Raw genomic sequence first — 13,530 nt, 5'->3', positions numbered from 1 at the left:
AGAGAGAGAGAGAGAGATGGTGTAAAAATGTTGCTAGCATAATTAGCAAACTCAGAGCAAAAGCTCACCTGATGTCGTCGAGGCAGCTGCGTTGAAAGTCCGCCTGCACCTCAAACGTTTTGACGCCCGTATATTCGGCCTTGCCGCCTGCATAAACGCCCTCCTGCTTATCAATGCTGAGCCACTGATGTCCCTGATAGTGAAACGATTCATTGTAACGCCTCGACTCGCCGCCATCCAGTTCCATAATGGCTGCCGAGCCATAACGACTTATGCGCACCACATGCCACTGTCCATCGTTCACAGTGATTGCCGTCAACGTCAGAAGCTGCTCCTCGTTCCGCAGCGAATTCAGATTGTAGCGAAACTGCAGCTGTCCGCGTCGCAACTCCAAGATGGCATATTCACGCTGATGCTGATCGCTGACACGAAACAATTCGCCAGCCTGCTCCCGAGTGCGAAATCTCAACTGCAGCTGAGTGCTAAAACGATCGGGTTCGAAGCTCAATGCAAACTTAACGTAACTTTGCGCTTTAAATGTGGTGGGCACAGTGGGCACATTGCAACCCGGACCCATCCAACCAGGTTGACAATGGCACTTGGCCTGCACCAAGCTGGCGACACAATTGCCATGATCCCAACATCTGGCTGTATGCTCCGTCTTTAAGCAAACTTCATCGGTTTGCGGACAGGCGGGAAAACTGTTACGCGACAGCGCTGGGAAAGCCAAATCATAATGCTCCGAATTGTGCACAACATTGCGTATGCAGCCATCGAAACCCTTCGAGCTGAATGCATATTGCCAATTGTACAGCGTTTGATCGAAATGCTGTCGATACAAACCGCCCAATTGCAGTGGCTGATTGAGATTCAGTGTCTCGGCAAATGGCGGTATTTGACCCCGTGCCTGACACGCATTATCATCAAATTCTGGCGCCGTGCCATCCTCGAGTTCCGAAACCAAAGCCGTGCGACAAAAGTCCACAACCATGCGCACATTTTCGGCATCCCAAAAGATGTCCAAGCGATGCCAGACACCATCGTCCAGCGTCTTTTTGGTCTTCACACGCAACTCCAAGGTGCCGGAGCCAAAGTCGATAAGCAAACGCGGATAGCCCTGTTCCAGTTCAATGGCTATAAAGTCACTGATTACCAGCTCGCCCACTTTCGGCGGCACAATCGGCCCATTGTAGAGTATCAAACCATCCGCTTCGCGTGTGATAAACTCCAGGCTCAAATGCGATTCGGCGCACAGTTGCAACGGTGGATACCAGGCCCAACCATTGCCACGAAAACTGCGTGTCGATTGCTGGCAACGTGGTCCGCCATAGCCCACGGGGCATGCCACACAACGCGGCCCATTGCGCGTCTCCACGCATCGTCCCCCGTTGAAGCAATGATGCGTGCGACAATTGTGATCGTGATCGGTGAAATTCCTCGCTCGGCAAACGCACTGTGCACTCAACTCGAGACGCACACCAACCAGCGCCGTACGATTGACGCTCACTGTATACGGTTTCTTGCCTAAATCCACACGGGAGGTGCACGATCCGCTGGCACACTTGCCGCGACCCTCGTGCAAACACTCATCGATGTGCACCATCGTAATGTTCAGTCCCACCTCCTGTTCGATCTCCTCGCGATGCATTTGCACCACCCCATTGAGTCGCACCGCTTTGAAGTACGGCTGCTGCGTTGCTGATCTGGCTGCAAAGTGCACATCGGTCAGCGGATATGGCGACTGAGCTCGCAGCTGTACGCTGAACACGTCCACGTTGTCGCGATCCGTGTAGAGCAGCTCGGCGAGCTTGTTGCGAAAACGCTCCAGCTTCGAGGGTTCGACTTGTTGTTTCAGTGGATTCCAGGTGCGCACAAAGTCTTCGTCGGTGATGTGTGCCAAGCGCATGGAGCCAGCTTGCTGCACCGCCTCCGCTGTGATGTCGCGCACAGTGACGCTCAAATTGGCGGGTATGTCCTCCTGACCATGCTCACGATCGTATACCTTAAGGAGAAAATGAAATACTATTTAAAATTTGTACAGAAAATTTTGTTCAACTTTGTTTAAAATGCAACACTGGATCTCAGAGACAAGAGCATACAATAATAGTTTTAGTATTTATGATTTCAGAAATCTTACTTGCAATGGAATAAGAGTTGTCGAGGCTATTTAAGAAATACTTTTGTATGGCAAAAATAATCTACTGTAATTGGTTTATAGACGCTTTAGCTGACTGTCTGGTATATTTTATACCCTATGGTATATTGTGATTGTAGTACAATATAAATACGATATATCAAATATATCATACGGTATATTTTAATATTTTGTGGTATATTTTTGGTATATTTATAGAATATGGTTTCATTGAAAAGGGGGAGCAGATATCTTACAGTCGAGCATACTCTGCTTTCTTACTTGTTTTGTTCAGATATTTCATTTTATTTCAAAACATTTATACAAATACATATTTTTACTTGGGTTTATAAAATATATGATGCATGTTGTAAGGAACTCATATGCTACATAAAGAATACAAGACTCCAAAACAGTTCCAGGGTAAGTACTTAAGTACTTATCCCTCCTTTGGGCCATTGGTAATAAAAAATTTATGTTAAATGTAAAACTTTCTGTTACTAAGGGAAAAAATTAGAATCTGAATTTTCGTTAATTTTGTTTAACTACATTTTTATTCTGTAATATATCTGTGAAATGTATTATTTTATTTATAACTTAGTTTGTGAAAGTATTTTTTATATAACTATTTTACTTAAATCACCTCTACAACTATTGCTGATTAAGGATAAATAGGGTATCTAATGCAAATTTGCTTTAATGTCTTCCCAGCACATTCACAAATTCAATATACTCATTTACAGCGTGAGCACAGGGTACACTTCACTTAAGTTGAGAATACCAGTAAGAGAACTCACCTTAAAGCGCAGCTGATAGCGTCCACGTCTTGTGCCCGCTCGCATTGTCAAAATGCCGGTGTCGGTGTCGAGCTTGAAGCGCTGGTGCTCCTGGGCCTCCCAGTAGTATTTCTTGTCGGGCACATCCCAGTCGTCGGGATCGTTAACGTACACACGGCCAATGGGCGTATCCTGCGATTGTCCTTGATAGTTGTAGACCAACACCGATTTGCTGCCCGGCTGCATCTTGTTGTCGTTGACGTCGCCAATGGTCACCGTCACTGTGCTGGTGCCTGTCATGGCTGGCGCCCCGTTATCCTTTATCTCAATGGGTATGGTAAAGGATTTCTGCAGCTCACGGTCAAAGGGACGCAGCGAGGAGATGATGGCCACCCCATTACCATTGTCGCCTCCTGTTTAGGGCATTTTGTGTTCATTCCGAGAAGCATTCAAATGGATTTCATTTCGTTTGGGGTGGTGTTCAAGTTGTCGTTGTTGTTGTTGTTGGAGCACATAAAAGCAGAGGCAAAAGAGAAACGAGAGAGATTCGAACATAAGAAAAAGGGAAATTCAAGACTTAAAGGGAGCCAAAATGACAATCAAATAGGGGCAATTTCAAGTAGTAAAAGGGTTCACAACTACTCGTATGTTTGCATATTTGATATCTTTAATGACAAACTAAAGAGATTATATTTCATTGGATTGTCAACACTTAAATTTTATTCTTGTGTTGCTCCGTTAAATGATTTGGGTTATTATGAAACTTATTTGATTGCGATGTTCAATTTTAAAATTTTGAAAATAGTATAATTTGTAAACTATATTATTAACTAAAATTTTTGTTCTACGCAGCTTTGTTTTCCAAAAGCATTTAAATTAAAAACAATAAATAATAATATAATAAAGATATTTATTTAAAATTTTATTAAAATAGTGCTTAGAATATAACAATAAAAAGGAAACTTTAACTGGTCAAAACAAATTAATTAAATATAACATTTTTTTTTGTATTACTTTGTTGACATAATTTTTGATTTTTTAAAAGACCCAAGAAAGAAATTATTTCGAATTTAAATTAATTAAAAAAAACGAATTGAAACTGTTTCTTGAATATCGATTAAAAATAAAACTAAAATGATACCAATTTCAAATATTTCTTAAATATTTAATAAAAATATATTATTCTTTAATATATAATAAAAAAACATTATATTTTTGAATAGTTGGATGTTGTATATTAATATAGATTTTTTGTTTTCTTAATTACGTCCTAGAATTTGAAGATTCTTTAAAAAATCAATTTAAAAACGATAAACGATAAAAAACTCATTAGACATAATTCATCAATATTTAATGAAATGGAAAACTTCTTTTTAAAAACTATAAATATTGCTTTATGTGTTAACAATAATAATATTTTCCATTATCAAATGTAATTTTGTTCTATCTTCAACATAATTAAATTCGTAATCAACCCACTAAATTGACTTTTTAATTAAACTTTAATAAATAGGGTCTTTGCCCTAGTTTCTGCTTCAAGCTCGCTCGCAACATTAACAAAATCTATAAATAATAATTATTCGAGTTAATAAATTGCAATATACACGTGAACTTGTCATGGTCAGACACGAACATTGTTAATTGCATAAATTGCACAAATAATTCTTGAACTGTTTAGTGGCATTATTTATGTGAAATTCAACTAGTGATTATAGAATTTTAATGTGGTTTCATTGATATGCAACCAATATTTGCATGCGCATTACGTCTGTCTATACATCAAATATTTAATACGAGGCAACAGAGTAATTTAGTTGTTTTTTTTTTTCGTATTTTTCGTATTATTTTATTTTGGTTCACATTCGGAATAAACTATGAGTGTAAACGCGGTGTAAGTGTGGCCATCATTTATTCTTAAATTAGGCATAATTAATGGCACATTCAGTGAGAACTGAACATATGTACATGAATGGCTATTTGAATTGAAATGGATTTTGCATTAGCTTGATTAACAATTTATAGGCTTAATGATAGCTGGCGAGCCATCTATAATTGGCTACGTTTCGTACTAATTACACAACTCATTTAGGTAATTATGCAAATTAATAACGTCACTTTTAGCAGCGTTCATCGTATTCTATTAAATTTTTCATTTATTTGTTTATGCCAAAGTAAAAAAGAGAATTTAATCGGCTTTTCGAATCAATTATTTATTTTGCCGCCATTCACAAAACAAGTAAATAAAGAAAACAAACAAACATACAAGCATTCTTCTTGTATACCTTGAAATCCAAGCACGCGCCGACGACCGATGATAAAAAGCAAAAAAAAGGTCAAAACAAATTTCAAAGGAAAATCGAAAATGCACGGCTTGTCAATGTCAGCAACGTACTCGTATTCAAGTGACACCTCAAATTTCTTTCACCCCTCGATTTTTATTTTCAATTCTATTTGCTTTTCTTTTATTAAAGATATTTTTTATACCGTTTCGAATAACTTTGGGCCCGACGACAAAGGCTGGAAAAGTTGGTAGACCAATTTCATTTACGCCCCGGAGAAAAGCACATGAAATGGCCATAAAAACAATGACAGCTCTGTCCAAAAGCAAAAGAAACAGAGAGAGAGAGAGAGAGAGAGAGAGAGAGAGAGAGAAAATGAGAAGTGGTCTCTCTCCCATTTTGAGAGTGTCTTGGCCAGAAATTTGCCTTGAAGCCAACTCTCATCTACCATTTAACAATATCGTTTGCCCGTTTCTCTTCTCATCTCTTGTGTTTTTTGGTTCTTTCAGTTAACTAACTCTGTGAACAAACAATGCTGATGATGCTGATTGTCTGTGGCATAATTCAATCACCATTACTATGGAAACACACTTTGGTCTAACGTTTTTGATTCTGATTGTGCAAAACCCAAAACGAAAGCCAAACTAAAACTTGAACTCAACTCCAAGCGGCAGCGGTTGCATGCTGCGTTTGCTTGCCTCTGCAAATTGTGCAAGTGCTGATTTTGTTTCTTTGCTTTCTATTTTTTTTGGGCAGTATAGTAGATTAGTTCCGAGGGATTCTCTCTCTCTCTCTCTATCAGCACCCTGTCAATGGCAATTGGTTATGAGCACAAATTGACCTGTGGCTGCTGCTGCTCTTGCTGCTGTTACCCAAAAGATTTGGATCTGAACAAAGTGTTTGCTCATTGGGTCTTAAAAAATACTTGGTTTGCCAAATTTGTTTTTGAATGGCTTAGTTTGAACTTGTAGTTGCTGAAAAGCAAATCCATCAGGATTGGATTTTTGAAAGTCTGGCAATTTAATATTGATCATTTCATTGACTCTGTTCTTGATTAATTTAAATAATATGTAATAAAAAAATAAACTATATATTATGTGCTTTTGCTGGCATTTAAGTAAGAATATTACAGATTCTCATTTTGATTTTCTGCAGTAATGCCAGTATAAGAAACTACTCGTTGAATATTTGCATGATTATATAAAATTCTTTTAAACGGTAACTTTCTAAATAAAATTCAAAAATTTTAAAATAATATGTATATTTTAACATAGTTCAATAATAATTTTTTATCAATGTATCGCATATATCACTATCGATAACCAATTTTATCTGTTCATTAACATAAACAGTTGCACTGTACAAATTATGTAAACTAACAATGACAGAATAGTCGGGAATAAATATTCAAATCAGATGGACGTGTTTCATTTACGCTTTCACCAAGTACTTTCCTGACAAATCAATTTATTCACTATGCAAAATTTATAAATTAAATATATTAGAAACTTAAAATAAGATATATATTTCAGTGTATTTTGACAGCTTTTCTAAGAACTAATTGCAAACAATAACAAAATATTCTTTACCATAAATTCATAATACAAAAACCTCTAAAATTATCAAAACTAATACGTGTCTTTCATTTAATATCTTTATGATTATAAGTAATAACTTTTTAGTTTAATAAAGCATTATTTCTTTACGACCTCGCATTTTGAATTCTAAGCTATTATTATAAAACACTTAAAGTTAATTAAAATTGTTTAATATTAATTATTTTCAAATATTTTTAAGTCTATATGTTTCCCATACAATCTTTACACTATTGATCAACTGATTTCTTGAAATAATAATAGTAATAGTAATATTTCAACTTGTACTTACGTCGATCGTATTCCACCTTGAATCCCGCACGTATCTCATCGCTGGCCAGCGGATCGAGTCGAAAGCTAAAGGGACCGCCATTGCCGCGCTGTCGATCGTCGACATCTTTAGCGGCTACCTCGATGATCTTGCGCGCTGAAACATTCTCCGGCAACGTAGGTCTGTAATCTTCAGCCAGCGTAGGCGCATTATCATTCACATCCTTGACAACCACAGTGAGGGTAGCAGTCGCAGTGCGTGAAGGATTGCCATCATCACTGGCCAAGATCTGCACATGATGCCGATCGACAGACTCGCGATCCAAGGGACGCTGTATGCTGATGGCGCCTTTGTCGCTGATGGCAAATTGCCGTCGTCGATTTGTGGCACGCACAATCTTATAGTTGACTCTCGAGTGGCCACCTTGGTCGGCATCCGTGGCACGAAACTGTTCGAGAATAGTGCCCACTTTGGTGTCCTCATAGATCGAGACTTCGATGTGATCGCGCTCAAAGCGCGGCTCATTATCGTTGATGTCGCGCAACTTGACAACAACCCAAGAGTATGCCACATGATATTTATCGCTGCCACTGTCATCGCCCTTGTCGTTCACCTGAATGCGAAAACGAAAGCCGCTGCTCTGCAATGGATCCTCATAGTCCAAGGGTTGAATAATCTTCAACGAGCCAGTACCATCAGCATTCCGGACCATGGCAAATTTATCGGCACCAAAGCCACTGTTTGGCACCACTTTGTACTGGAAAGTATTCGTTTCATCCTCGTCCTGTACAGTGACCGTGAGTATGGGTGTTTCGGGTATGTGGGTGCCATTGGTCTCATCCACCTCGGTGAACCATTCGTCTTTGGTGAATTGTGGCGGCATATCGTTGAGATCCTTGACGCGTATGGATGCGGTGCCAGTGCCTGGATTAGAGAGAGGATGACAACAAATGAGGGCAAATGTAAGTGATGTGTGTTCTATGTACTGTTGTTGCTTACCTTTGAGGCCACCGCCATCCATGGCGACCACTTGGATCGAATAGTCGGGAGTGCGTTCACGGTCGAGACAACAGACGGCGGTCTTGATGAGGCCCGTTTCGGGTTCAATTTCAAAGATGGGTGCGCCCGTTTCCTCCTCGATGACGTTCTTCTCAATTGAGTAGATTAGCTTGGCGTTTGTGCTCTCGTTGGGATCGTCATAGTCAATGGCAGACATTGTCATCACCGGGCTGCCGGCGGTGCCATTCTCGGTGACATTGCCAAAGTAGACGCCCTGCGGAAACTGTGGCGCATTGTCATTGATGTCCTTCAGATTAACTTGAATGTCCGCATAGCCGACCAGACCCTCGCCGCCCTCATCCTGCGCAAATACGGTGAAACGCCATTGCGGACGCCCGCTGGGCTGATCTCGGTCCAAAGGCTGTCAATGAATGAAATGTGAGTAGAGTGAGAAGAAGCATTTTGATTCGCCAGCTTCTTGCTGTTTGTTTGTCTCTCTCTCGTCTCGTCCCGTCCCACACTCTCAGTCTGTCTATTTGTTTGCAAATTATTTTATGCCAGTGGCAGGAAACTGCAACTGAACCAAACACAGCAAAACCAACCAAGCAAGCCAATCCGACATACAGCTGACATGTCTCATTGTCAGTTTCAGGTCCTTGAAAGCGTCACATTCCCTTCACAGTCCTCGCTGTTGTCTTGTTGTCCTGTTGTTTTGTTTATCCTTTGCGGTGTTTGGTTGTGTGTGTGTTTGCTCTGTGTCTCATATTAGATTTCTGTCATTAAATGAGTTATCCTCATGAAATCGCCTCAATCGTTTTATCTGTCCACTGTCTCTCCTGCTCCTCCTCCTTCTCCTTCGAGAGAGACAGAGAGAGAGACGAGCAAATAAAAGCCATCAAATCAAATGAAATCTGCTCAATTTCAACAGAATATATGTGTGTCAGATGTGTTTGTACCTGCTGTACACCTCTCCTGCCCCCTTCTTACCTGAACTCTTATCCTATTTAAATTATCCTTAAATATTGCTTACTCAGCTCATTTTGGCATCTGCTTTTGTTGCTGGCCAGCCTTGGATTAAGACTGTTTCAATTACATTTCGCTCGAAGAAGCTCTGCTCTCAAAATCATTTCGAATATCTTAAATGCAAATTCAAATTACTTTGACTTCTTTCTTGTGCGGCTTTGCTTTCTGCTATTCTGTTTGCGTTTCTGCTTACTAATATATCCAACATATGTCTCTCTCATCTATATATCTATTTTGATGACTCGACAACAAACACAAACAATTTACCTCTGCCACAGGTGTAATTCGGCACTGAAGCCTTTAAGTCGTGCCTTCGATTTTCCTACTCATGAGCTTAGCCTTACTCAATGCATAAATTATTATTTGTGCAATTATATTAGGTTTCTTGACATATCAAGTAATGCAGCTGCTTATGAAATGTGCATTACTTAAAATATATGTTTGAATTAAGAAGATAAATCAAAAAGGAAGTGGAATTGTAAATGCGATAGACAGAATTGAAATTTAAGCGGGTTCCGCTTTTATTTTGACTTTTCATAAATGCATTTTTTTTAAAGGTATTTTATAAACTATGCAAACGTGTAGAATTCATTATTATGAATAATGTTATACTTTCAATGAAAAGAAATTATATGTTAATTAAATGAGTACAAACTTTTTCTATAGTGTTATTGCAATAATTAATATTTATATAGAAAAATAATATTAGATATACTTCAATGTTATATTATATTACATTTTCCTAAATTAAAGATTCAATTATTCAGTATTTGACTCTGGTATTTCTATCCATTGAATGGTAACTTGAGCAAATCCCTGAGCAAACTGAAAATGACTTTCACTAATCAGTATTGTATTTAAATAACAAGTGTGTTCGGCCAGATATCCAGTATTCATTATTAATAAAAGCAAAACAGTGCGGTATTCATTTGGTTTATTTGGTATATTAATATAGTACTGCATTCCAAATATACCAGATTTTTAGCTAAATCAACTAACACTCTCCCATACAAAAGTAAACAAATCAAATTTAAATTCTTCGCAATAAAAATTTCAGTAAATATCAGATTTTCAATACTTTCCCTTTTTTCGCCAATCCATTTTTCAACAAATTTCAAAAAAAAATTGTTCAGGCTAATGTTTAATATTTCCGAGTGCGGCGGCATTTGTTCAATTAAATCGCAGAAGAACAAACAAAATTCACATCTATGTACATTCGAGTGGAGCGAAACCTGATGTGTGATAGCAATAGCTATAGATGGAGTTGGAGTTGGGAGTTGGAGCTCTCTAGAGCTATTGCCTGGCAATGGCAATAGCAATTACAAATTAAATACCGCGTTGCAGCTGTCGAGTGTCGCTCGTTGGTTCGCTCTAAAACCCAACGAGCCAACGAGGCAGGCAGGCAGTTCTACACATATATGTAAATGTATATATAAAGCGTTTGCTCACATGTATTTGCTGCCAACATTTGCCAACATTTTAAAACACAATTTTATGCGAGTCGGTCGGCAGCAGCAACAACGTGCCACGCACCAATAACGAACGACGAATGTCATTTACATGTGGTTGCTTGTAGAGCGTCAAAACCACAAATGCCACATGCTGTCCCGCCTCACTCACACTCTCGCCGCTTTCCTCCCTCCCCTCGTCGATGCCTTGGCAAACCCTTCGCCAAAAAAGCGTTTTACTCACACTCGCACACCGAGAGTTACTAAAACAATAAAACAAATAAAGCAAGCCGCCAACAGCAGCAGCAGCAGGAGCAACATTTGAACATTTGATGCAGCATGAGAATGCTGCCAGGACTGTAACTAAACGGCGGGGAACACACACACACACATTTTGGATGCCACCCTCTGGGTTGAGTTTGCCGCGCTCTGCCATTTGACTGGTTGTTTTTATGGACTTTGTCTGAAATTAATTGGAGTTCATGCAGCGGGCATCAAACGGTTTGCAGTTTTTTATACCTCCAAAAATGTCGCTTTTCTGCTCTCTCCCTCTTTCTGTCTTTCTGTCTGTCTCGCTCTTTGTGTGTACGAGATTGTGTGGTTTGACACAGTTTTAAATTAATCATACGCCACCGAAACGCGCTGAAAACTTTACAATTCACCAGGCTCGGTGTTAACAATCAAAAAACAGCCAAAAAAAAGCACACGGAAACAAAAACAAAATGTATAGGATGTCAAGTATTTTGTTGTGAATCCTGGATGGCATTCATTTTATTCGTGAGTGTGGGTGAGTGTGAGCGTGAATGAGTGTATCCGTGTGTTGGGTGAAAATATTTTAGAGCTATGTCAGCTGTCAAACAATGTGGCACACATAAAGTCAATGTGGTTAACTCGCCAAATGTTATTTATATAAATTTTATATATTTATTTGAATTCAAACTTTGTAAGTTTGCTACTTTTTGTGGGTTCAAATTTAAAGCCAAATATTTTCAAAGGTGTAAATAAAATTTAAGTGAGTATTCAAGTTTTGCATTGAATGTCATTTTGTGTGTGAAATTTGATAAAATTTATGAGTGCAATGCTGGCTCATAATAAAAGGTTCGAAATCCGCGAATATTTTAGAAATTGAGTGGATTCATTTTTTAAAAAATTAAATTATTTATAAAAAATCCACAAAACTATTTAAAAAAAAACTTACGATTGTCGATTATTTGAAATATTTGCGGGAATTGTTTTAAGAATAAAAATTGCGGTAATTGTTAGAAGAATTAAAAAATTAATAAAAATATTCAAAAAATATTTCTTCACGGCATTTTTAAAAACAATTTGATCATCTTCAATCATTTTTTTTCGATTATTTAACGAATCTACCAGAATTGTGTTGAAACAATTAAAAAGTGAAATTTTTAATCATCAAATTTTTAAAATCAATTTGATTTAAATTTATTGAAAATTATGAACTGTGCCGTTGACGTTTCCATCACACTCAATTGCTGTTCACATATATAGTATATGTACATATTCAGTCAGCTCGTCACACAAAATAAACTGCGCACATTGTGTGTATAAACTGTTGGCCCAATTGTAAACTGCCAAAGGCAATATTGCCACCTCCTCCTCCTTCTCCTCCTACCTATGAGTACAACCTACTCCACAGCACGGCAATCATAGCCCAGAGTGCACACTGCAGGTGAATAAAAGAGAACACAAAAGAAGAAGGAAGAGGAGGAGGAGGAGGGAAAAAAATGAAATGAAATGTTATGGTGAGCCATTTGTACGCCCGCCACACCCCCGGGGGTCCCATCAGAGCATCAGCATCGGTTGGGGAATTTAACTGGCATTCATTAGGGCTTGGATTTTATGGTGTCGATGTCGATGTTAGCTCTTGGTCGACTGTTTGGCTGGCTGGTTGGTTGGTTGGTTGGTTGGTTGGCTGGTTGGCTAAAATCTTCTTAAGCGCTTGTGAGTGCCACTTACCTTGAGTACAAAAATATCGCCAGTTGTGCGATTTATATCAAATTTACTATTTGCCGTATTATCAGGGTCGATGCCCTGGCCGGTTAGGAAATATACAATATTTATTGGTCTATCTACATCGCCATCCGTAGCAGTAACCTGCAAGTAAAACGAAGAGAAAAAAGAAACGGAAAAGGAGATCAACAAGAAATGCATTACAATGAGCAGCATAGTGAAGAAAAACTGTTAAGCTTTTGGTGGTCCTTTTTGGCTGGACCTTTACTTACTTACAATATTCAGTCTATAAATCAAATATGCAAATGAGCAAAAACCTTTAAATGTCCAATAAGAGAGAACGGGCTTTAGGGGGCGTGGCATTCAGTGGATTTTTTGCTTGTAAATTTATGCTTCGATTTAGTATTTTCTTTATATATACATGTATTTATTTTGATTTTTTTTATTCACTTCGCTTTGTTGCTGCTGTTTTCGACTACAAAATATTGCTAGTCCCTGTCTGTCTGTCTGCCTCAGTGAAAAATGCTAATATTACCGAGATTTATGTAATTATTCAATCGGCTTGTGGTATTTTGTTGCTACTCCCTTTATGTTGCTGTCTTTTCATTCTTTTTGTTTTTGATTTTTTTTTTCTTGCATTCTTTGTTGCGGTTGCTGGATTGAATCTGTGTTTAGGACAATTTTGTTGTGCGCGCTTGGAATATTTTAGTTGTCTTTCAAACTATTATAATGTATGTATATTTATTTTGTGTGTTTATCTCTCTTTTTTTTTGGGTCAATTGTTTGTCTTGTTTTGGTCGATTATTAAATGGATAAGCACGGGAAATTTAAATGCAGACAAGGGCTTATTTAAAGGGTTTCACGTATAAGAGATAATAGCTGAATATTAATGCTGATTGCAAATAAATTTTAAACGAAATTTTATATAATTTATTTAAGAGTTGTATTTGTGAGGAAAGCATTTATGCGCACTTTGTTCATATATATTAAGTATCGCATTATAATAGCAATGTTTCATTTGGAGCACATTAATT

At 38.2% G+C, this 13,530-nt stretch overlaps 1 protein-coding gene across 3 annotated transcripts in view; it reads right to left on the bottom strand.

The window, feature by feature from the left end:
• The window catches only part of LOC133850476 (putative neural-cadherin 2), a 153,277-nt gene that overhangs the window by 14,995 nt on the left and 124,752 nt on the right, over positions 1-13,530 (bottom strand). For 2 of the 3 annotated variants that reach the window (XM_062286592.1, XM_062286593.1), the window contains 5 exons: positions 12,503-12,640; positions 8,055-8,475; positions 7,077-7,979; positions 2,932-3,323; positions 69-2,002 (listed from right to left, as the gene is read on the bottom strand). In XM_062286592.1, coding sequence (XP_062142576.1) covers positions 69-2,002; positions 2,932-3,323; positions 7,077-7,979; positions 8,055-8,475; positions 12,503-12,640 — 3,788 coding nt within the window. Of the gene's footprint in view, positions 1-68; positions 2,003-2,931; positions 3,324-7,076; positions 7,980-8,054; positions 8,476-12,502; positions 12,641-12,772; positions 12,926-13,530 lie in introns of those variants that run through there. The other variant, XM_062286594.1, reaches the window with a different exon arrangement.

This window comes from Drosophila sulfurigaster, chromosome 2L, assembly GCF_023558435.1.
Source record: "Drosophila sulfurigaster albostrigata strain 15112-1811.04 chromosome 2L, ASM2355843v2, whole genome shotgun sequence".
Taxonomy (NCBI): Eukaryota; Metazoa; Arthropoda; class Insecta; order Diptera; family Drosophilidae; genus Drosophila; species Drosophila sulfurigaster.
This window is presented reverse-complemented; position numbering and strand designations above follow the sequence as displayed.